Source organism: Sceloporus undulatus, chromosome 5, assembly GCF_019175285.1.
Source record: "Sceloporus undulatus isolate JIND9_A2432 ecotype Alabama chromosome 5, SceUnd_v1.1, whole genome shotgun sequence".
Lineage (NCBI taxonomy): Eukaryota > Metazoa > Chordata > Lepidosauria > Squamata > Phrynosomatidae > Sceloporus > Sceloporus undulatus.
Genome location: NC_056526.1, coordinates 125,871,229 through 125,897,267, shown reverse-complemented (window position 1 = coordinate 125,897,267; position 26,039 = coordinate 125,871,229). Strand labels below are relative to the sequence as shown.

At 39.5% G+C, this 26,039-nt stretch overlaps 1 protein-coding gene across 1 annotated transcript in view; it reads left to right on the top strand.

Moving 5' to 3' along the window:
* Window positions 1–12,068, top strand: part of ASAH1 (N-acylsphingosine amidohydrolase 1) — a 13,560-nt gene extending 1,492 nt beyond the window's left edge. The window contains 12 exon segments of the mRNA XM_042469668.1: window positions 167–253; window positions 1,475–1,495; window positions 1,497–1,554; window positions 2,407–2,481; window positions 2,589–2,634; window positions 5,190–5,334; window positions 6,115–6,169; window positions 6,519–6,600; window positions 7,463–7,594; window positions 8,047–8,170; window positions 9,839–9,895; window positions 10,912–12,068. Coding sequence (XP_042325602.1) covers window positions 167–253; window positions 1,475–1,495; window positions 1,497–1,554; window positions 2,407–2,481; window positions 2,589–2,634; window positions 5,190–5,334; window positions 6,115–6,169; window positions 6,519–6,600; window positions 7,463–7,594; window positions 8,047–8,170; window positions 9,839–9,895; window positions 10,912–11,001 — 972 coding nt within the window. The 3' untranslated portion in view covers window positions 11,002–12,068.
* The last annotated feature ends 13,971 nt before the right edge of the window (window positions 12,069–26,039 follow it).

The window sequence follows — 26,039 nt, the reverse complement described above, 5'->3', positions numbered from 1 at the left end:
TGTCTCTTGGGGACAATCTACACTGTAGAAATAAAAAAACTGCTTGGCTTGTACACTCACAAGTAAACATTTTCAGACATATGTTTCTTCCTTAGTGTTTCTATAACTATATTGTGCTAAAAGTACTGTATATTGATCTGAACTTTTTTTTATCCTGCATTTCTAGCTGAAAGCTGTAATTCAGAATCTGAAGAGCATACTAAATTCATTCATCCATAATAAAAAATATATGGCTGCACTAGAATCTAAATTGGTGAGTAGCTTTCCTGTCTCAGAAATCTGTGAGAGTTTAAGCTTGTTGAACTCTTTGAATATAAGTGCAGTTTACTAAGAACCGCAAAATCTAATTTAAATTACTAATAAAAGTTAAGAAAAGAAAGACACTGTTTCAGGCATGCTATTGCTGATTAGAATATAAATGGATGAAAGCATGGCAACTTTATACAAGTCCTAACAAAGAACTTACTTTGGTGTGTTTTAAAAACAAATCTAGATTTTGTAGAACATAGGATGAAATTTTATGAATACTGCAACTTGTCAGAGAACAAATTGAAAAACATGCCATGGAATACAAATTGCTTGGACCATAAGAAGACCCCTTCTACTGAAATAAACCATTAGCCAGTATAATCTGCACCAGCCTCCCATAGTTTGTTACACTCTTGTTGGAGTTCAGCTTTCTTCAGTCCCAACCAACCTAGCCAGTAGTAAAAGATTATGAGAGATTTTGTCTAAAACATCTCTTCCTCATTGAGGAGTAACCTAGTATACACTGTTTGGTAGATTACCTTCTAGGATTTCAACCAAGCGTGTTTTGCAATCTCGTATGGATATATTATGTGTTATCTATTCACCATTGGAATGCACTGGAACTAGAAAGGATTTGCCTGGGTGCAGTTTCTACATGTTGCAAAGTAAACTTTGCCCAGTGATTCCAGAAGTTTCCGAACAGCACTGCACAGGCACAGTGAAACCCATTTGTATGATTCGCAGAGACCACGAAGAAGAAATTGGAGGCCTAAAATCTCAGTTTCAACCACGTTTTCTTCAAAATACACATACTCTGTATCTTTAGCATAATATATTGTTAAAATTTGCAGTATGTTCCCAGTAAGCAGCTACTCAAGGCTCTCAAACATCTCTTTTACATTGTCCACAAAATCTCAAACTTTTGGGATGGCCTTTACAAGCCAACTCATACAGAGCATGTTTCATAATCTTAAAGATATGTCCAACACGTAACATCTCAGTGCAGCAAGCATGTATATTGTATATTTGCATACACTTTCTTTGGGAAGCTGTAATTGTTGTAGTGGCATAATGTAATTTGTCTTTCTGTAATGTGCAAAATGATCTTAAAAGTCTGCAGGTTAGTACAGAATGTAACTAACTATATGCTAGGGGAAAAGATGGGGAAATTCAGAATACAACATTATAACGTTGTCATAATAACTTGTTTATGCTTTCTGTATAGGCTTGGCTAGGGTCTACCCTTCCCCCCTCCTTTCAAAGAAGAGATCGAAGGCATTGCTTCCGCTTCTGAAAATACTTTAGGTAACATCGGATTATTATTCAGCATTTTATTTTGTAATAGTGCAAGACAGATACTAATGCATCATTACAACTGCATTATTTAACTATTGTACAATAACTGCTGAGATTCCATTGCATACTTATAACTACAGTGTGTAAGACTGTACACTACATGTGGTTGTGACTGCACAGTAAAATCTGATCTCAGTTCAGACATAAGGCCTGATAGTTGCTAATTTCATACAATGAAATTCACACTAGTAAACATGTGATTGGGTTTTGGTTTCACAATTGCTTTCTTTTCCTTCCCTGTGGAGAAGAAAATACTAAAGGCAGGCTGGATCTCCTCAGTGTATAAATAGGATCTTCTGATCTTATAATCTTATTCCTGGATTTAAAACGCTCAAGGTATAGATTATCCACTTCTTGTATTGCAGACTTTTCATATGTGCTGGAATATAATTCCCATCATGAACACCCAATAGATGGCATGGTTGTTTTGCATAATTCAAGAAGACTGCTTCATTACTATATTCAGAAGCTGAAATGAGCTCTAAAAATAGCATGCTGGGCAACTGAAATAAAGTGGCAACTCTTGTGGCTTCAGTATTTTCAAAAAATGGGAAATAGGTGACTTGTGCATCCTTTTAGTATTTCTGGGTGGCATCACAAAGTACCATCCAGAATCTCTCATCTTGGGGCTTGCCATCTCAATTTGACTGTATTGAATGTTGTGACCAAAATATGATCCTCTAAAGATGTGTACTGTCCTGCTAGCTCTTCCTGCAGTTCTGCTGCTTTTTTTTCTTGTTTTACAATTCAGTTGTCAATTTGCTGAGTGATTTCTTTTCTCCCTCTTTTCTCCTCCATTAGGTGATATTGTTGTATTCAATATCTTCTATGAAATCTTCACAGTGTGTACCTCAATCGTAGCAGAGGACAAAACAGGTAAATAGTACTGTGTGTTTCAGTGATGGTAGTGATAGTGGTGGTAGTGATGAAACTTTGAATTATTTTTCTCCTGGATAATCCACTTTTTCCCCCTTTCAAATCAGGAAAGCTGTACCATGCCAGAAATCTTGACTTTGGGCTGTTTCTTGGGTATGTATGTGTTCTCCTTCTCTTTTTATTCATACGAGATGAGCAGTAGCTTGAACCTCTGATATAAGGGATAAAAGACCACCTTCTTACATTTTAGGTTGCAAAATACAAGCTTTGTAATACTATTATAATAATCATCATTATTAATAATTATTAATATATTTATTTCTATTCCAACTTTTTCCAAGTCTGTAACTCAAGGTGTTTTAAGAAAGCCAAAATAGATACAGCTAAAAATTTATATCGTACAAAAGTTGAAAATATAACTACACTATTGGTAAAGTTAAAATGAATTAAACCATTAAAAAACAAACAAATAAAAACCACACAACACATGAAAGTCCCTTTCCCCCTAAGCAGTCAGCCCTCAAAAACCGGTTTTGTTTTGTTTGTTTGTTTTCTCTTCCTTCTTTTTTTTCTTTTATCCTATCTCGTCAATCATTTTGCCAACATTAATGTAGATAAGATGTATTGAGGATACGAGTTTTGTTTGTTGGAATGTATGTTTTTTTATATATATAATTTTTAAAAGGCCAGTTAAAACAGAAAGCTTTTCTGCCTATGATAGATGGCAGGAGAGCACTAGCCTAGCCTATCTACAAAGGGAGTTCTAGAACCTAGGAGCAGCCACCAAGAAGGCCGTTTCCCATGTTCTCACCAGGTATGCCTTTGAGAGTGGTGAGACAGAGAGAGATGGGCAGACTCATATAAGGAGGTATGTGGCCTTATAGATAACCTGGACCTGAGCCTTATAGAACTTTGTAAGTCATAGAATTGTGCCCAAAAATAGACATATCACAGGTAAGACATATCACAGATAAGAGCCAATGACCCTATCTCAAATGGGATGTAACTAAGGCATGTGTCACCATGGTCAGATCCAACATCTCAAGGAATAGGTGTATCTTAACTATGTGAATGCACTCCTAACCACCATCAAAACCTGAGCTTCCAGACTCAGTGTTGAATCCAAGAATAAACCCAAGCTGGAAACCTGCATTTTCAAGGGTAGTGTCTTGCTGAATCTCTATTCCTGATCTGCCTTTTGACTGACCAGGACGCCTTTGGCCTATATGGATTAATGTACAACTTGTTTGCCCTCATCCAGTCCATTACTGATAATAGGGCACCAGTTTAGAACCAAGACTGCTTCCTTGGATTGTTATGGAAAGAATTGCAGAGCTAGGTATCCTTGGCATGCTGATGGCAGCAGGCCCCAAAACCCCAGATGACCTCTTCCAGAAGTTTCATTTATATGTTAAATATCGTGAGGAACAAAACTGAGCCCTAAAAGACCCCAAGGAGTCAAACAGGAGTCCCCCAGCATCACCTTCTGGGTTTACCCCTCTAACAAGGAACAGTGCCGCTGCAAAACCGTGCCTCCAAGTTCCAGGCACCCAGGCAGCCAAGAAGAATACTATGGTTGATGAAACAGAATGGTTCCCAATTGGCAAAGGGGTCAGACAAGGCTGCATCCTTTCACCCTATCTGTTTAACTTGTATGCAGAAAGTATCATACGAAGAGCAGGCTTGGGCACAGAAGAGGGAGGAGTGAAGATAGGAGAAAGGAATGTCAATAATATGAGATATGGAGATGACACCATACTACTACCAGAAAATATTGCAGACCTGGAACAATTACCAAGAAAGATCAAAGAAGAAAGTGCAAATGAAGACTTACTACACAACATAAAGAAAACAAAAGTAATGACCTTGGAGGATCTACACAAATTCAACCTAGACAATGAGGAAATCAGAATAGTAAAGGAGTTCCCATACCTTGGATCAAACATTGATCAGAATGGAGTCTGAAGTCAAGAGATCAGAAGATTAGGAATGGGGAGGGCAGCTATGAAAGAACTAGAAAAGATCCCAAAGTATAAAGATATACAACTGAGCATGAAACTTAGGCTCATACAAGCCATTGTATTTTCCATTGTGATGTACAGATGTAAGAGCTAGATAGTGAGGAAAGCGAACAAGAGGAAAATCAATTCATTTGAAATGTGGTGCTGGAGAAGACTACAGAGGATACTGCAGTCAGCTAAAAAGACAAATGGGTCCTAGAACAGATCAAGGTTGGAATTTCCTGGAAGCCATGATGATAAAAGTTGAGGTTGTTGTACTTTGGCCACATCATGAGAAGGCACAACTCACAGGGTCACCATTAGTCAGAAATGACTTGAAGACAGTTAACAACTACAACACACCAGTTGACCATTTATTTTTCCAGAATAGCAGAAGTCTTCAAGCGCCATCATGGCCACCTGTTTCAGAAGCCAGTGACATTTCTAACATGTGCATGTCACCTAACATGGCTCTGCTTGGTGCAGAATTTGCATTAAAGCTTGCAGGATTTTTTCATGTGTTGTCTTCAGGCATGGAATACACTAATCCTAATCAGTAGATCTTGCTGTTAAAATTCAATAAACAGATATACAGAGGCAAAGTTGCAGCTTCCAGAAGTCTTCTGCCAGTGTGGTTGAGCAGTAATCCAAAAACAACTTCCCAAGATATGAAAATGTTTAAATGTGATTGTTGTTTTTTCCTTGCAGGTGGGATGTAAAAAATAGTTCCTGGTCTGTAACAAAGGAATTAAAGCCACTAATGGTGTCGCTGGAATTTCAGAGGAACAATAAGACAGTATTTAAATCTGCAAATCTTGCAGGCTACGTGGGAATGGTATCTGGACTGAAACCTGTAAGTATTTTTGATTTGTCCCACATTAGGTGCATTCGGATGTAATTGCAAACTGTAACATGCTCGTTATAAGTGTCAGCAGGCCTCCCATTCCTCCTTAATCAGGAAGACACTATTAGAAGCCTCTTCCACTTTTGGCTAAAAGCTACTCGGAATCTGCCACAGCATCCAAACATGGCAACAATATGGTTCCTTAAACAATAGTTTGCCTGCAAGCCAGGTTCAACCTTCATTTTCCTGCATGTTTCATAACCTTCAAGTCTTGCTTAAAGTGGGGTGTAATCTCTGAAAGTTTATAACATAGTATATTTTTCAGTCTTTAGCATGTTGCTGGACTTTGGAAATCACTGTTGTTATTGTGATAGACATGGAAAGTAATCTTGTAGTCTTTCCTTCACAAAAAACTAGAACAAACAAACAAAAACCCAGAATCCAGTAATATCCTGAGGTGTAAAAATGTTGCACTTTCAGATTTTCCAGTAATTAGTGTGACGTACAATACACATGATCTAGTTTTTTTCATTTAGCTGTGAATGGGCTATGACATCCAAGAAACCTTCTCACTTTCCTTGTACACTCTAGTGTAATCTCTGTTGTAGTGTAAATAGTGGTCCCAAAGCCATAAAATGGGATAAGTGGTAGTATAGGTTGAACTCATGTTCTGCTACTGAATGTAAGAACCTAGTTAAGGTATTACTTCCTCAGCTTATCTTGCTCTCTTATTATCTCTACTAGATACAAATAAGTTTAATTCAACTGTTCACTGATTTCATGTTTTAGGGTGCCTTTTCTCTAACCATGAATGAGCGCTTCAGTCTTGATGGAGGTTACATTGGTGAGTATCCTAATAATTTGTTTTAAGAGAAAATTTAAAGGGGTTATTATATTAGCATTGCAGCCTCAAATCATCAGAAGCAACAGTTTCACAAGATACGGCCATAAATTTTTAAAAAGCAGCCTTTTACATGTTGCATGTAACTTTAAGAAACTGGATGGTTTGGTTTAATAGGATTTCATGCCCACATGGAGTTGCAAGCAAGCTCTCTTGAAACTGGGCTGATTTCCATGTAAACTGAACTAAGGCTGAGGTATGAGAGGCTTACATTAAAATCATATGCATGTTTACTTGGTTTGTAGCTTTGGACCCTACTATATTTATGCCTTGTAATTTGTGGTTCTTGCAGGACTCTTTGAGTGGATAATGGGTCAGAGAGATGGTTGGTGGATGAGTTTCCTCACTAGAAGTGTGCTGGAAAATGGTACAAGGTAACAGGCAATTTTTAAGGGTTTATCAACAAATATATCAGGCAAATGAAATCAAAACTTTTTATCATAGCAGCATCTTTTAATTTAGGTTTTAATTTCATCGTGTATGTCTTATTTATTTAATGGTCTCTGCTGCTATCTTTGTTTCAGTGAAGAGGGAAAAGAAAGAAGATTTAATATCTGAAGCCCGTTCTTAAAATGCACTCAGACATGTCATGTTTGGCTTGTATCATCTTACACACTATGTGTTAATCCATATGGGGCTATGTAGTCCTTGTGGTACATTCCATACATTTTCTCCTCATCTCAACCCATTGTGGTTTCTGTCTTTCATAAGTGGGGGCCTTGTGGTCACATGTGACCACTCTTTGTGATCAGAGGCAAGATCATGGGGAAATTTCCTTTGTGCCACCTGCTGTAGACTCAGATCTTCTGACTTTGTAGTTAAAGTGAGCTTGTCTGGGGATGTAATTAGGTACAGTGACAGTTTTTGATTTTGGATGTACATTTTTGATAGATGGTCATATCAGTGCTATACTACCTCTGGCTCTCCAAATGTTATTGGGCTGCAACTCTCATTAGTGTTAGCCAGCATTATCAGTGGTGATCGATGATGGTAACTGCAGGCAAACAGTATCCGAAGGGCCTCAAGTTGACAACTCTGTACTAAATAAAGATGAGCTTGTTTTTGTAACAAGAGAAACTGAAGTATGCATCCCTTGTGCTTTCCCTTGACTTATTAGAAAATCTTAAACTAGTGTCATCCTGCCTTCATCCCAGAGGTTACTGCATGTTCAGACAGCATTATATAATATGTTGTACTTGGTTGATGTATCCCTCTGATTGTTTCTGTTGAATATAGTTATGAAGATGCAAAGGACAAACTGAGTAATTCAAAACTGCTGGCACCAGCTTATTTCATATTGGGAGGCAATAAATCAGGAGAAGGTTGTATTATTACACGTACTCGAAGTGCTGTCTTAGATATTTGGCCGTAAGTATAATAATAATAATAATAAAATTTTATTTATACCCCGCCCTTCCAAATAGATCAGGGCGGCTTACAAAATGCACCTTAGTATGCTTGATAGTAGATGCTATTTAAGCAGATAGATGTATTTTCTGTAATGTAGCTTGCTAAAGCAACAGACGTGGATATCTAGTATTTTTGTAGGGGTTGCCTGGGTGCATTTGTTTTGCTTTTACTATTTTTATCAATTTGTTTTCATACTGAGGAAAGAAAAACACTCCTTAAAATGTCTTCTGGCTTTATTTTTACCTAGAATAAACTAGTGATATTAGACTTGTATGGGTAGACCATTTTAAGCAGCTTGAGTTCAATGCAGGAATGTTAACATCAAAAATAAGAAGTGTTGTAATGCATCCATGGTAAAAAGGTGTGGGTTTGTGTGTGCAAAATATGTTATTTTTTTTTTTCATTTCAAGCTTGAACATAGAAAAAGGTACCTGGTATTTGGTGGAAACCAATTATGATCGCTGGAAGGATCCATTTGTTCTGGATAATCGGAGAGACCCTGCAATGAAATGCTTGAACCAAACAATGCAAGAGGTGATTCTTTGAATTTTAACAGTGATGGAACGCAGTAGCCTGTTATGGGTGACAAAGCCTATTAATATGATTGACACTTAACAAAAGCAGCTAGAATGGCAGTCTAGATCCATCGTAATAGGATCAGATAAGGCTTTCTAACAGGAGAAGAGGCATAGCTCACTTTGTATGTAGCACCAATCCTTGATTTAACATTCCAAAGGTAACCTGCAGGAAGCATACTACTGGAAGTAGTAGTCCAGAAAGTAACTTTCCTAAGCTGTGCTGAAGTTTGTGTGCTGTGCCTCCTCTCTTCTTTCTCCCAACCATAGAAATGCTTTCTGTTTCAATTAACCTCAGTTAAGCATTCTGTCCAAGTGTTAAACTGAGGTTAATTTGAACTATGGTTTGTTAAAACCAGTCAGTTTCTTTAAATCACTGTGGGAATCATTCAGTCTTGCAGATGTTGTTGGACTGCAATTCCCCATCAGCCCTTACTAGCATAGCCAATAGTGAGGTATCCTGGGAATTGTAGTTTTGTAACATCTGGAGGGATACATGTTTCCCATCCATGGTGTAGGTGCTTATTTGAGTAGGGATCTTATTCTGGCATTTGAGTTTCTGGGAAATAAAAACATATTCTTTTAGTAATTGTAGACCTAGAATGTTGTGGTGGGGTAAAACTGAGATTAAGATGGAGGGTACCATCTTTCTATCACACTCTTCTTGGTTCTGATTGGCAGTGTTCTCCAGGCTTTCCTGCAGTATTATTTCCTCGCCTTTACCTGGAGATCCCAGGTCTTCCTAGGTGGTCTCTCATCCAGTGACAAACTAGGACTGACTGTGCTTAACTTGCAAAATCAGACAAGATTGGGTACAATCAGGAAGATGTAGTAGGATATAGTGCATTAATATGACATAGGAATTAAACTGAAGATCTTATTCCCACATCTTGTTTTGCAACAGTTTTATGCCAGCTGTCAGCATATAACTGGAGAACTACTTAAAGCCAGTATGGCTCCTTTTTGACACAGTGAGGCCTGAAATCAAAGTCTTCAGTTTCTTTACATGGGATAATCTTTCAGTTTCATTGTTGCTTTACAAAGCTAGAGCATTGATCCAAAATACACTGCAGAAATAATCCAGTCTGAGATCATTTTAACTGCTCTGGCTCAGTGCTGGGGAATCTTGGGAACTGTAGTTTGTGGTGGCACCAGAGCTCTCTGATAGAGAAGGCTAAATTTCTCACAAAACTACAATTTCCAGAATTCGCTAGCACTGAGCCAGGGCAGTTAAAAAGGTCTCAAACTAGATTCTTTCTGCAAGATGTTTTGGCCCATTGTCTCAGAAGTAGATTTAAACTTTAAATACTACATAGAACTAAACGAGTCATGATTTAAAGCTCATTGTGTTGCTTCTGACTCGTCAAGTATATTGTGCTTTGTGGAAAAAGCAAAATCAGTCAGAATTACACTTGACACTTCCCTTGGCCTCACTGCTAGGATGTGCTTTCAGAGAACTTTCCAAGTTCAAATTTGGCTCCTGAACTGAAAAGTGTTCCTCATCCATGGATTAGTTGTTTCTGTTGTCTGTTTTGTGGCTGCTGCAAAACTAATACATCAGTTGCTTATGCAGATGCTTCTTGATTCAGATATCAAAATAACTTGTCTTTTTCCCTCCCTACACCAGAACATCTCATTATCAACTATTTACAATGTTCTTTCGACAAAGCCTGTCCTCAACAAGGTTAGCTCTTTTTTTTTTTTTGCATTATTTCTCTTGTGTGTCATAACTGAACCATATATTGCCTCAGAAACCTGAAAAATTGTCCATTAATTTTAGCCTAAATGTTGTTCATCGTTATATATACTTAAGAGTGAAAGTTCTCTAGCTTCAAACCTAAAAAATTGTGATTGCTTGAATTGGATGGGTACACTTTTGAAAGAAATTAAAGTTTAGTTTCTAAGACAAGACTTGTCTCTCATATTAAAAATGTGAGACTTTGAAGTGTAGCTTTAGCAGATCGCTATTTTGTCAGCTGAAATTTCAGTATCCTTCTCCTGGGAACCCATGAGACTGGAATCAGTTGCCTGTTACAGACTGCCAAAATAAAACTGCTTCGGGTCTCTTTGGAGGTATGCTATTTAAATGATGCATGGGTCCTAAGAGTCTGGAGGTCGCCCCAAAGCCACACTCCATTCCTAAGCACTGGAGTGCAGCTTTGGTGCAGCTTCCGGATTCTTAGGATGCATGCATCATTTAAACAGTATACCTCCAAAGAGACCTGAAGTAGCTTTATTTTGGCAGTCTGTAACAGGCCAATGTGTGCAATCAGTTCACACATTGCATTACTGAAAGTAAATCAGACATTTAAAAAAAGTAAAGCAGACATTACTCATCAGTGCAGTTGTTTAAGCAGAATATATGCAAGCACCTTGGAATCAAAGCATTATTGGGTTGCTAGTAAAATTTTATGCAGTTTACTTATGACTGGGCTAAGAATTGTGTGGCTGTCAAGATGTTATTGAACTGCAATCCCTGGTGGCCCTGGGCATCATAGCCTGTGGTGAGAAATGCTGGGAGCTGCAGTCCAAAACATCTGGAAGGCAACAGAATTCCCTCCTAAGATATAACTCCCTAGTTATCAAGGAGTCCTGCCACTAACTTTTTAAAGCTGTTTATTTTGCTGTATTGACATATTTTCCTATTCACTCAAACTGACCAAGGTGTTGTGTTCATTTCCTCCCCCCCCCCTTCTTTAGCTGACTGTGTCAACAACACTACTGGAAGTTTCTGATGGACATGTGGAAACTTATCTGAGGGGTTGTCCTGATCCTTGTAGTCCTTGGTGAGGGCTGCACTTGTCTGTGGAATCAGATTAGTGTGAGATGTACTTTCTCTGGGGGAAGTGGGGGAAGAGAGAAGCTTAGACTGCTGAGGGTTAGGAGATGGGCTTCTAGGCCTGCTTGCACTTCACACCAAAAATTGACCCTTAATTGACATCCTACTTTGAACTGTCTGCTTGTTTGTGTGTATAAAACTAAAACAAATGGCTTTAGGTCCCTGCTACTTGGCTAGTCATTGTTTAGACAATAAATTTTGCAGCAGCATCCTGTGCCACTAAGGCTTGCTTCCAAGCATCTGTGATGGAGGCAAAGGAAAGTTTGGAAAGTGACACTGTGCAGACTTAAAGAGAGAGCCCAGTGTCTGGTGGTGGTGCTTACCCTGCTCAGTGGTTTACAGCTACCTCAGCAGTTCATTGTATTTTCTCAGCTTGAAGAGATGCTATAGGGTCTTGGCTCCAGTTTCCATCCATTTAAAATTAGGAGAGAGAGTGCTGCGGGAAGATCAACCCAACCTTAAAGGGAAGTAGCATAGTATCCTTCTTTGTCTGGTAAAAGTTTCAGATCTATAGTGGCTGCTTCCTGTAATTTTATTTTTCTGGAGTCGGGAAAGAGTAAAGGGCTGAGATGCACTACCATGATAGTGCTACAGTAACCCCCCTCACTCAAAACATAAACATAGGATAAGGGTGCATCTCCTGCCCTTAGACTTAGGCCATGATTAATTGACCTTGGGCTTGGTAGAATAAGTAGCCATGGCTTTTGATATTCCTGGCTATGCCATCACTGGACCAATGTTCACTGGCTGTTTCTCAGCCCTGTGCTGTTGTCTCCAACAGCAGTTTGGAGGACTAGAGGGAAAGCCATGCTAAGGGAACAGCTGGATAGCTATTGCAGAATGTATTACAGCATCCCTGTCTCATACTTTGGACTTCTCTCTTGTGGTGCACTAGCTAAAACTGGGGACATAATTGCTCTGAATAGAAAGTTGCTTTTTTTCCTAGTAAACTAATTAGATTATTAATGTTTCAGTATCGCTAGTCAGTATTAAGAATGTATCTTTAACATGTCTTGATCATTTTACAATAAATAAATTGAGAAATATCTTCTTTCTTTCTTACTACTTGGATACCATTCCCTTTCCTCAGTGTTTACTGTGCATTCTACACAGTAGGTATTAATCCTACACTGCACCGTTTTTGTCTGTAAATGTTTTCCACAACTTGTTGTCATACAATTTTTTATCTCGAGCAAGGCCCATTTCAAACTGATGTTGAGTTCTAAAACTAAAGATTCATCTGTTTCCCTGGCATAACTTTCTCATCATCCAGATTAGCAGAAGGATCTGATGTCACTGTTTTTTTCGCTGTCCAGGAGAAACAACCAGTATAGTCAAGTGGTTTAAGTGCTGGACTAGGACTCTGGGAGACCAGCCATAGAAACACACTGGGTGGCCAAGTTATAGTCTAAACCTTAGGAAAAGGCAATGGAAAGCTGCCTCTAAATAAATCTTGCCAAGCAAGCCTTATGATAGGGTCAGCATATGTCAGAGTTGACTTTAAGGCATATAACAATACATGCATCTTTAACAAGTAACAAATTGTGATTTTCAATGGCTAGCTAAAGCAATGTTCCTCAATCTCAGGTTCTCAGATGTCTGAAAATTCAGTTCCCAGAAGTTTTGACCACCAGCCATCCTGGCTTGGGCCTCTAGAACTTTGAAGTCCAAAACAATTAGATTCCCAAAGGTTAAGAACCACTTCAAAGTACTTTGAAAAAGAAGAAAGTAGTGGAGGCAGGAATCATGAAGCTCTCCAGATCTTGTTGGACTGCAACTTCCAACATTCTTCACCACTGACTGTAACAACATCTGGAGAGAAATTCCTTGCCTTTATCCCTGTTCTAGGAATTCAGGCAGGATTCTTTCCTAGCCCTATCTGAGTTAGTATCTTCTGCATGGGCTCAGGCGTGATACCACTGAACAATGCCCTTTCCCATCAGTGTGGAGGTGAGTAGGAAATTGGTAGGATATTCCTTCTCAAATTGAGAATTGAATTGTCTATCTTCAAGAATATTTTATCCATCATTTAATGCAATCAAAAGGCACACTCAATTCTATGGTTACACCTATTGCAATTGGAAGGCCTCTGCTCACACAAAAGCATTTCTTCTGGAGTTCAGTCAGATTCATTTCCAAGCAGGACTAACATGTCTCACTGCAGCTACATAAATTTTACACGTTTTATATATTAAAGTGTTACATTTTTCAAGATAGGCTTCACAAATCTAGATTTGGGAAGGTCACAGTGTGCCTAATAGGGCTTACTCATAGGCAAATAGGAATATTTCTGAAGCCTTGGTTATAGAATCATAAAGTTGGCAGAGACCACAAGGAACATGCAGAAATAACACAATTAAGCAGCTCTTACCATCAGGAAGTTCTTCCTAATAATTAGATGGACTCTCTCTTCCTGCAAGTTGAACCCATTGGTCTGTATCCTAGTCTCTGGAGAGGCGGAGAACAATCATATGAAAGATGTTACAACAGTAGAACATTCCCATCTGCTTTAGGGGCATGGTGCTTAGATGACACATGCCCCCAAAGTGGCCAGAAGCTGCACCAAGGGCACGCCAGACTTGTATGAGCTAGCCTTTTTAGGAATGGATTTAATCTGCTCCTGCTGGCTGCCGATTTGGGACTGTGACAGTGGTGCCAAGGTCCCATGGTTCTGGTCTGATTAGGGCCAGAGTGGCCAGAGGCTGCTCCTTTTGGACTGTTGACTTTGGCCCTCAGTTAAGTAAAATACTGCCCCATATTGTATTATTTTGAGCATCACATTGCTCACATGGATTAATGCAATTGTCTAATAGTTACCATAATCCCTGGTTGTCCCCAGCAGACTATTTTGGGTTGGCCCTGATTTCATTCATTTAAGGAAGGAGAAAAGGAGAGAGAAAAGAGTTAGATAAAATGAAACACCTATTTGTTTAAGCATTCTGTTTCACACTGTAGCCAGCCAAGCTGCCTTTAGAAACTCACAAGCAGGGCTTGTTCTTATTACCATTATCTGACATTCAGAAAGAAAGAAACTCTCTGTTCATTGGAAATTCATTTCCGTTTAGCTATTGATGGGTTTGAATCAGGTTGGGGAACCTATGACCCTCCAAACATTGTTGGACTTTAGCTTTCCTCAGCCCAGAAGACCACAGTTAGGCAAGTAGGCAATCCCATACATATTTTCTTGGAAATAAGCCTTAGTGAGCTCAACAGAATTTGCATATAACACCAATAAGTCCAGTATACAACTAGGTCCTATTGCTCTATAAGCCTCCAGATGCATTTGCAGGGCGTATTCAGCTATTTCCATTAGTCCTAACTAGCAAACAGTGAGGGATGATGGGAACTCGAGATTCACATTGGGTTCTATATTTGGAGACCCATAGGAGCTACCCTTGATGGACTGCATCCCAGTTTCCTTATTATTGTTCTTCCAAAGTTCTTCTACATCTGCTGCATTCTTTAACCACTGCATTCTTTAGCCACTTCAATCTTTTTCTCCTGTCCCTGAACCTGAGAGGAAAGTCCTGGTGAATGAAAAAAATGAATGATGAGGAGTTATAGTTGTAGTAGCTTGGGAAAAATGTTGCACCTGTTATCCCTCACTGCTCCAGCTCATTAAAGGCGGAGGCAGAGATTTCATATAAATTTTAATTTAACACAATGCAGTCCTAATGTGCACCTTCAGGCCATTTTTAAAAAAATGCATTCCTATAGTTTCTTAGTATCTGCCAAACTACTGTTAGAACTTTTACAATGTGTTTTTAATATTCTCTCTCTCACGACTTCTCCTTAAAAAACAGAGCACTGAAGTAGCTCTGATGTTCACTGAATTTTATACCTAATGGATTTTTTAAAATTCCAAAAAAACAGGAAAGGTCCAACATTTTCCTGCAAAGAGTGTGTGTTTGGACACCTAGTTTAATTATATCCATTCCCTCTAGAATTTGGGTTGCTGGCATCACGTTCCTCTTTCCTCTCCACACTGCTGCTTCTGGGATCAATGAACATACATATATACATTATTTATCTCAGACTGGTAAGTTACAGATAAAATATATGCATGTACGCATACATATACAGTCACCCCTCCACCTTCATGGAGGTTAGGGGTGCAGGACCCCTGCAACAGTGGAAAAACCGCAAATATCTCTAGATCCCCAAACAAACATGCTACAGACTCCTGTGAACAGCACCAGCCTGTCGCTCTATTTCCCAGCTGGCTAGCAGCATGCTTCAGCCAGGTTTTAAGCCCCATTCCAACCCATTGATCTCCTCAACCCATTCCTGTTTTTTTCCAGTCCATCTCCTCTCAACCTCCTGCCCTTTCAAAAGAACCAGCAAGGTTTTAAACCCCTTTCTACCCTATTGATATTGCATTGCATTCCTGTTCTTCCCAACCCAATCCACCTCCTCTCAACCTCCCATCCTTCCAAAAGAGCCAGCAAGGTTTTAAGCCCCTTTCTAGCCCAGTGATCTCCTGGCTGGGTAAGATAAGAGACTGAGATGAGGAGGAGGAGGAGACAGAGTGGTCAAGCTAAAGCAGCGGCTTCAAATATGTGAATAGTCAAAGTCACCAGTGTCACACCCTTGAATGTATACAAGTTATTTGTTTAAAACCAAGGGTAGGCAAAGTGTTGCCTTCCAGATGTTATTGGACTTTAAATCCCATATCAATTGCTATGTTCACTAAGGGTTATGGAGGTCGTAGTCTGACAAGATCCAAAGGACTGCACTTTACCTTTATGTGAATAAGCCTTTATTTCTAAAACACTAGATGACTGTGTCTTGCAGTGCATTTTATCTTCTTATTCCTTGTCTCTGAGATAATTCCATCAACATCTCTATTAACAATTTAAGATACTATTTTTGTTTAAATTACATGTGATATTTTTACGAAGGATCTGCCACACTAAAATGTTTAACATGGTATGTAGTTTCTATGAGCCAAAATACATTTTGGTCATTCATGTGCCCATCAGCATGCTGTCCCTTGTGTGAAGGAGGATGACTTGCTGAATGGTCATTCTTGGATAACTCTAGTCTAAGCAATCCACATTCATAGGTTTTTCTCCTCATACCAGCTGATCATGGCAGGAGTCCAAAGTTCCTTTCCATTGAAGACGTTAAATTCTTTCCCTCTCAGATCAGTATGTTTATAAAGCCTTGCCGTGTGTGATCTCCAAGATATATTACTCCTATTTGGGTTGTTGTTGTTTTCTAAAACCCAGGTTGAAGTGGATTGCTCATGCTGTCCTCCATAAATCCTGGAAATAAAACCTAGAAATAAATGACTGATCATTTACTGTGAGTACCAGCCTCTCATTCTCTGGATGACTACCTGAGTAATCCACACTCATGGGATATAGTCAAGTCCATATTCATGGGATGGGTGTGCTTTTTACTGTCATTGAGTACTGCTTGTAACACAGTCCTTCCAAAGCCACCTGAGCATCTTTATATTTGTCTAACTTGTAGTGCCTAATAAAAGTGGAAGGTTCCTTCCAGCCTGCTGCCTTACAAACTTCTTCCAAAGAAGCAGTCACTTGAAAAGCTCTTCTTGTGGCCATGGATCTAGGTGAATATGCCCACACATTCTTAGACCTCAGAAACTTTAAACAGTTGTGATTTAAAATGTATGTTTTAATCCATCTTCCCAACATAATTCTTGAAGCTTTGTTTCGGATAATCTTGGGATGAAAGGAAAGAAATAGGGCGTACTGGAATTGCTCTCTTTATGTAAATTCTTAGAGCCCTTCTAACATCTAAGATGTACCACTTCATCTCCAAGTGATGGAATAGATTAAGGCAAAAGGTTGGCAAGTGTATAGGACTATTTTGTCCTTTCATATATATTTTGGAATGAATGCTGGATCCAGAATCAGCATCACTATGCTAGAGGCCAACTCAGACACAGTTCTTGCTGAAGTAATTGCTACCAGAAATCCTACTTTCAGAGACAAAATCCCCAGAGAAGCCACTTCTGATGGTGAAAATTGTGGCTTTCTTAATGCATTTAATACTAAATTTAAAAGCTATTAAGGGAACCTGTGAATCATAGGAGGAGCACTCAAAAGCAGCCCCTTTCAAAAAGTTCTTTACATAATGGTGATTCGAAGGAGTTTGACCACCAATGCCAAAATAGCCTACAACACACCATCACTTGTCTTTTTCAGTTGTTTGTCCTGAGACCTTTTTCTATGCCATCCTGGAGACAGTCTAAAATCATTCCCATTTGAATGTATTCCATGGAAAACTTATTCTCTGTACATCCCTTCTTGAACGTTTTCCAGGTCATCTTATTCCTTGAATCTAAAATGGCATTCACTACTGAATCAGAATACCCTTGATCTTTTAAATGCTGCCACTCAACACCCAGGAAGTCAGTTTTAGCTAACTGGGGTCTGAGTGTAATATTGGACCCTGCAATAGTAGATTCAACCTCTGGTAAAGAGATGGTCTGCCTGATGTGTAGTAGCAATGAGAATCATGGGTGGCATGGTAGGCTGTAATTAACATTGTCTGTGCCCACTTAATTATATCTTTACCATTACTCTGTAGAACTGGTAGAGGAGAAAATGCATATAACATGCCTTCTGGCCCTGGTGCTGTTGGAGCATCTTGCTACTTGGCATCTATGCTGCCATCTACTGTAGGGGAAAAACTTTTTCATTTTGAATTCTTGCCAGAAGCAAACAAGTCCATCTGGAATGGTCCTGATGAGTTGTTCAGTTACTCAAACACTTCTTGGTTTAATTACTATTCTCTTTGGTTGATCCTGTGCCTGCTTAACTAATCTGTTTGAATATTTAATGCTCCCTTCAAATATACCATAGAGATCCAATTTACTGTCCTCGGTTCCCAGGGTAATATTCCTTTCATTTCCCTGGTAAGTACTGGAGAAGCTGAACTTTCCTAGAGTTAGCATACCCTATCACCCTTCATGCTGAATATGGGGTTTTTATAATGAATATCTACCATGGAACAGGACTGGAAATCATGATGACCAGGTACATGTTTTTAGGGATCACAAGGACCAAGGAAGTTGACAGGCACCAATGTCAGGGTCACTTGACATAGGGCATACTTAGCCTAGACGAGAACAAAGACAAGCACCATAGGTTATGCTAAACATTCTACCTACCTGCCTATTTTGCATTTCCCATGGAAACAAAACAGTCAAAATGACAGAGACCATACGATGTTCTCCCTCTTTGAAGTTCTGTCCACTTCCCCTGCCTGTCAGAGGTTTGTTTCAGATCACGTCAATACATTAACATCTTGGTGCTAAAAATCTTGATGTTTTCTGAAACAGTTTGTCATTCCTTGAGGAAATCATCAAAGCTTTGTCACAGCTTTTGGGTACACGGCACATGCCCTAAGGGTAAGCAAAAGGTATTTAAAAACCCTCTCAATTGCCAATTGCCAGTGCTCACTTTTCTGTGTATACCCTTGGATACTGTCCGAGTTTTCAGTGTTCGTCTTTGGATGCTGTCTTGAGTTTCTCTGGCTTGCTCACAGACCCTTCTTCAGACTAGGTAACTATACCCTCCTCTTAACCCTCAGTGTCCTGCTATACAACTTTTAAACCTTCCTTTCGTGAATCTGATTGCTGAATCAGTTCTTGCCTCTTTGAGTGTTCCCTTGCATATTTCTAAATAAAAAGTCCTTATTTACTCAGAACTCAAGACTCCTGTAGTTAATACTCATATAAATAGGTGTAAAAAGGTCCCACATTTCACATGCCTCCACAGTCCCATTGTGTGGGAAAGGCAGGATATAAATCCTTGAAATAAATAAAAAATAAATTTTGAGCTAATTATTTCCCCAACATTCAAATGAGACATCTCTAGTTGTTTCTGTCATGCCTGTGGGAGGAGGAGGACAACTAGGTCCAGTGGCAGCACCAGGCCAGCCAGGTAGATGTCTGTCACCCCAAGGGAGGTTTTGCAGGCACTGGAGGGCTCAGGCAGGTAAGGGATCCTGCCAAGAGAAGGGTGCAAGGTGCCTGTGGTGCCCTCGATGTGGGACTGCCGGCCGATCTGGTTGTGGGACTGCCTCCCTCTCCCGTGCCCCACAGTGCAGGTGCCACCAACCTTGGCCCTGCCTGCCAGGCAAGGGATGCCCAGGGAGCAGATGGGTGTGTGTGCGCCAAGGCCTACCAACTGCATTGTTCTTAACTTCCACCAGAGTTTTTGCCTGTATCACAAAAGCCTTTTAGTACTGATCAGTCTCCCATTCTATGGAAATTTTAAAGGCCTCAAGCATCGGTAGTTCAGTATTTTTAGGGTTTAGTTTCTTTCAAACGCTAGAAACCCTGTTTTTATCAATGCACTCTTTAACAGAAGGATTGTTATCATGCTGACCCATCCTTTGCTTATCTTCTAAACAACATTGGGTTTAGATCATTTTCTTTAGAAGACTGCTAAAATCCTGAGCCTCAAATAATGTTAGAATTTCTTTCTGCATCTATCTCTGCATCTGAAAATTGCTCATCCTCACTATTAATCTGTATGTCATCTGAATCTTCCCTTCACAACTGAAATGTTCCTCCTCTGAATCTGAATTTAAATCCTTTTGTGAACTGTTTCTTGTCCATTTTTAGAGATAGATATTTCTTCTTCGTGGTCTCTGCGAATACACTCTTGTCAATGTTACCTCACTCTATGTTTGCTTATGAGAGGACTGAATTTGATCATGATGACTTTCTGAATCCATTGCTACAATTTGTGTATTTGAGTTATGCAGCTGTGCTAAATTAATTAAACCTGCTGCTGCTACCTGCTAGGTAGCCTTGCTTTAAAAAAAAGAATTACATTAATTAAGTTTGAATTCATTTGGCTGAAATTCATTTAATTTAAATTAATATGTTATGCCAATGAATTCAGTTCACCTATGGATCTTTTAAAAACTGACTGTTGCAAATTCATATAAGCCTGAAGGCTTTCTCTTCTTTGTTTTATTCACCATCTCCTTAATTAGAGAATGAGAGAAATGGAAGATTCCCCAAGGGCCATCCAATTCAAAACCCTGCCATGCTGGGAAACACAATCAAAGGACTCTAGACAGATGGCCATCCAATCTCTGTTTAAAAACCTCCAAAGGAGACTCCACCACACTCCAAGGCAGCATATCCCATGGCCAAACAGCTCTTACCATGGAATATGCTGACTCAGAGTATGGTAATAATTCCCTGCATCTCAGACATGCCTGTTATACATTTCTTTGATGTTCAGCTATTTGTTCCATTGCTCGTTTCTGATAATGATCCTGCTGCTGTGTCTGTTTTCTGCGGCTCTGGCCTCTCTGTGTCTAGCGGAATCACAAGTGTAGTCTTAGCCATTGCCATTTGTAAATAGGAGAGGAATTCTCTGAATGGACAGCAGCTTGCCTAAACAGAGCATCTCCATTCTACTTAGAATCTGCCCTCCCAACATGGTGGATTGAAGTATCTGTTGGCAATTTTGCCGCCATTCCAGCCTGACTAACTGGGCCCACTTCACATGGTACCTCTTTAAGTTTATTAACTCTCTTATGCTGGTCTTATTTTACTCTTCTTAATCTATTCCTCCTGACTCGATCTTATCTTCTTATCTGCTCTTCTATTTGTTCTGGCTTTTTTATTGATTTTTGCTGCCAGTCAGTTTACTTCACTATCACTTGAGGAAATAAAAATCTTTTTTTAATACTGAATCTGGATTTTGATCAGGGACTCTTCAAGAAGTGGCCAACATTAGTGTTATTTTTGTCCATTTCTTGCTCTATGACATGCTTCAATGTAGTCAAAAGAGCAATTTGAGCTGGTCCTTTGTCTGTTTACAGAGGCCACAAGTTCTGGACTGGAGACATATGGATGGGGAATGGGAAATATTTTAATTACAAGAGTCATTCCAAGGCAAAGGACTCTTTCCAAGAATTGATCTGAGATTTCCAGCAATCATATTCACGAAAGGAAGTTTAAAAGTTGTATAGCAGGACACTGAGGGTTAAGAGGATGGGTAGTTTTACCTAGCTGAAGAAGGTCTGTGAGCAAGCCAGAGAAACTCAAGACAGCATCCAAAGACTAACACTGAAAACTCGGACAAGTATCCAAGGTATACAAGAAAAGTGAGCACTGGCAATTGGCAATTGAGAGGTTTTTTTAAATACTTTTTGCTTACCCTTAGGGCATGTGCTGTGTACCCAAAAGCTGTGACAAAGCTTGATGATTTCCTCAAGGAATGACACAAACTGTTTCAAGAAACATCAAGATTTTTAGCACCAAGATGTTAATGTATTGACGTGATCTGAAACAAACCTTCTGACAGGCAGGGAAGTGGACAGAACTTCAAAGAGGGAGAACATGGTAATGATCTCTGTCATTTTTAACTTTTTGTTTTGTTCCATGGAAATGCCAAAATAGGCCAGGTAGGTAGAATGTTGTTTAGCATAACCTATGGTGCTTGTCTTTGTTCTCGTCTAGGCAAGTTATGCCCTATGTCAAGTACCCCTGACATTGTGCCTGTCAACTTAACCTCCTTGGTCCTTGTGATCCTAAAAACAGTACCTTGGCATCATGATTTCCAGTCCTGTTTCCAATGTAGATATTCATTATAAAAACCCCATATTCGCATGAAGGGTGATAGGGTATGCTAACCTCTAGAAAATTTCAGCTTCTCTCCAGTACTTACCAAGGGAAATAAAAGGAAAATAATTACCCTGGGAACTGAGGACAGTAAATTGGATCTCTATAGTATATTTGAAGGGACATTAAATATTCAAACAGATTAGTTTAAGCAGGCACCGGATCAACCAAAGAGAATAGTATTAAACCAAGAAGTGTTTGAGTAACTGAACAGCTCATCAGGACCATTCCAGATGGACTGTTTGCTTCTGCAAGAATTCAAATGAAAACGTTTTTTCCCCCACAGTTAGATGGCAGCATAGATGGCAATAGCAAGATGCTCCCAACAGCACCAGGGCCAGAAGCATGCTATATGCATTTCCCCCCTCTACCAGTTTCACAGAGTATGGTAAAGAATATAATTAAGTGGGCAACAAATAAGTTAATTACAGCCTCCCATGCCACCACATGTATTCCCATTGCTACATACACATCAGGCAACCACCCCCTCTTTACCAGAGGTTGAATCTACTATCCAGGTGTCCAATTATTGATCAGACCCCCAGTTAGCTAAAACTGACTTCCTGGGTGTTGAGTGGCAGCATTTAAAAGATCAAGGGTATTCTGATTCAGTAGTGAATGCATTTGATTCAAGGAAGCAATCAGCTAAGATATATAAGATGACCTGGAAAACGTTCAAGAAGGGTACAGAGAAGTAAGGTTTCCATGGAACAAATTCAATGGAATTGATTTTAGACTGTCTCCAGGATGGCATAGAAAAGGTCTCAGGACAAACAACTGAAAAAGACAAGTGATGTGTGTTGTAGGCTATTTTGGCATTGGTGGTCAAACTCCTTCAATCAACCACATATGTAAAGAACTTTTTGAAAGGGCTGCTTTTGAGTGCTCCTCCTATGATTCACAGTTCCCTTAATCATTTAAATTTGATTAAATGCATTAAGAAAGCCACAATTTTCACCATCAGAAGTGGCTTCTCTGGGGATTTTGTCTCTGAAAGTAGGATTTCTGGTAGCAATTACTTCAGCAAGAACTGTGTCTGAGTTGGCCTCTGGCATAGTGATTCTGATTCTCTGGATCCAGCATTCATTCCAAAATATATAGGAAAGGACAAAATAGTCCTATACACTTGCCAACCTTTTTGCCTTAATCATTCCATCATTGGAGATGAAGTGTTACATCTTAGATGTTAGAAGGGCTCTAAGGAATGTACAAAAGAGAAATATCCAGTAGCCCCTATTGCCCAACCCAAGAGATGCAACAAAGCCAAGAAGTTGGGAGAAGAGTAAAACAAACATTTAATCACGACGTTTTAAAGTCGGAGGTCTAAGAATGTGTGGGAATTCACCTAGATCCATGGCCACAAAGAGAGCTTTTCAAGGGACTGCTCTTTGGAGAAGTTGTAAGGCAGCAGGCTGGAAAGAACCTTCCACTTTTATCAGCACTACAAGTTAGACAAATATAAAGATGCTCAGGTGGCTTTGGAAGGACTGTGTACAAGCAGTACTCAATGACAGTAAAAAGCACACCCATCCCATGAATATGGACTTGGCTAATCCCATGATGTGGATACCAGTAGTCATCAAAGAATGAGAGGCTGGTACTCACGTTGATCAGTCATTTATTTCTAGGTTTTATTTCCAGGATTTTGGAGGACAGCATGAGCAATCCACTTCAACCTGGGTTTTTAAGAAACAACAACAACCCAAATAGGAGTATAATTATACTTGAGATCACACATGCAAGGCTTAATAAACATACTGATCTGAGAGGAAAAAATTTAACTCGTCTCAGTGGAAAGGAACTTTGGACTCTGCCATGAATCAGCTGGCATGAGGAGAAAACCTATGAATGTTGGATTGCTTAGATCAATCCAGAATAACCATTCAGCAACTCACCTCCTTCACACAAGGCAGCATGCTGATGGGCACAGAGATTACCAAAATGTAATTTGCTCATAGAACTACATACCATGTTAAACAGTTTAGTGTGCAGATCCTTCGAAAAATGTCACAATTCATTTAAAAACAAAAAATAGAATCTTAAATTGTTAAAGAGATCTTGAGGAATAATCTCAGAAGACAAGGAAAAGAAGATAAAATGCATTCAAGACAGTCATCTATGGTTAGAATAAAGGCACACAAAAGGTAAAGTGCAGCCCCTTTGGACTGTCAGACTAACGACCTCCATAAACCTAGGAACAACAATTGATATGGGATTAAAAAGTCCAAAACCGGGAAGGCAACACGCCACCCGGGTTTTAAACAAATAACTGTATACATTCAAGGTGTTGACACTGGTGACTTTGACTATTTCACATATTTGAAGAACCGCTGCTTTAGCTTGACCCACTCTGTCTCCCTCCTCCCTCCTCAGTCCCTCTTAATCTAGCCAGCCAGGAGATCACTGCTAGAAGGGGCTTAAAACCTGGCTGGCTCTTTTGAAGATAGAGGGGAGAGGAGGTGGATTTGGGTTTGGGAAGAACGGGGATGCAATGCAATATCAATAGGGTAAAAAGGGGTTTAAAAACCTTGCTGGTCTTTTTTGAAAGGCCGGAGGTTGAGGAGAGGACTGGAAAAAACAGGAATGGTTGAGGAGATCAATGGGTTTGGAATGGGGCCTTAAAACCCTGGCTGAGGCATGCTGCTGCAGCCAGATGGGAAATAGAGCGACAGCTGGTGTTTCAACAGAGTCTGTAGCATGTTGTGGGGGATCTAAGTAATTTGCGGGTTTTCCACTGTTGCAGGGGTCCTGCACCCCTAACCTCCATGAAGGTGGAGGGGTGACTGTATATGTATGCGTACATGCATATTTTATCTGTAATTTACCAGTCTGAGATAAATAATGTATCTATGTATGTTCATTGACCCAGAAGCAGCAGTTGGGAGAGGAAAGAGGAACGTGATGCCAGCAACCCAATTCTAGAGGGAATGGATTATATTAAAACAGGTGTCCAAACACACAACCTTTTTTGCAGGAAAATGTTGGACCTTCCCCTGTTTTTTTTTTGGAATTTTTAAAATTCCATTAGGTATAAAATTCAGTGAACACCAGAGCTACTTCAGTGCTCTGTTTTTTTAAGAAGTGTGAGAGAAGAGAATATTAAAACAACATTGTAAAAGTTCTAACAGTAGTTTGGCAGATACTAAGAAAACTATAGAATGCATTTTTAAAAAATGGCCTGAAGGTGCACATTAGAATTGCATTGTGTTAAATTAAAATTTATCTGAAATCTCTGCCTCCCCTTTAATGAACTGGAGCATGAGGGATAACAGTGCAACATTTTTCCCAAGCTACTACAACTATACTCCTCATCATTCATTTTTTTTCATTAACCAGGACTTCCTCTCAGGTTCAGGACAGGAAAAAGACTTGAAGTGGCTAAAGAATGCATGGTTAAAAATGCAGCAGAGTGTAGAAGAACTTTGGAAGAACAATAAGGAAACTGGAATGCAGTTCCATCAAGGGTGCTCCTATGGGTCTCACAAATGTAGACCCCAATGTGAATCTCGAGTTCCCATCATCCCTCACTTTTTTGCTAGTTAGGACTAATGGAAATAGCTGAATACCCCCTGCAAATGCATCTGGAGGCTTATAGAGCATAGGACCTAGTTGTATGGAGCCCGGTGGCGCAGTGGCCTTTACTGCAGCATTTCACTCAAAAACCAAAACCACAAGGTTTGGAGTTCAAGACCAGCAAAAGGGCCCAGCTCGACTCAGGCTTGCAATCCTTTCGAGTCGCTAAAATAGTACCCAGACTGTTGGGGCAAATTAGCTTACTGTGCTATTAGCTTACTGCTGTTCACCGCTATGATCTTTGGAATAGCGGTATATAATAAACAAATTATTATTATTATATATTATTATTAATTATTGTATACTGGACTTATTGGTGTTACATAGCAAATTCGTTTTGAGTTCACTAAGGCTATTTCCAAGAAAATAGTATGGGATTGCCTACTTGCCTAACTGTGGTCTTCTGGACTGAGGAAAGCTAAAGCCCAACAATGTTTGGAGGGTCATAGGTTCCCCATCCTGATTCAAACCCATCAATAGCTAAACGAAATGAATTTCCAATGAACAGTTTCTTTTCTTCCTTTCGCTGAATGTCAATAATGGCAATAAGAATAAGCCCTGCTTGTGGATGTCTAAAGCGCGTTGGCTGGCTACAGTGTGAAACAGAATGCTTAAACAAATAGGTGTTTCATTTATATCTGACTCTTTTCTCTCTCCTCCTTGCCTGCTGTAGCCAACATGTACTGTGACCTCCCCAAATCTAGAGTGTGACCATCTTGAAAAATTTAACGCTTTAATATATAATACATGTAAAACTTATGTAGCTGCAGTGAGACATCTAGTTCTGCATTT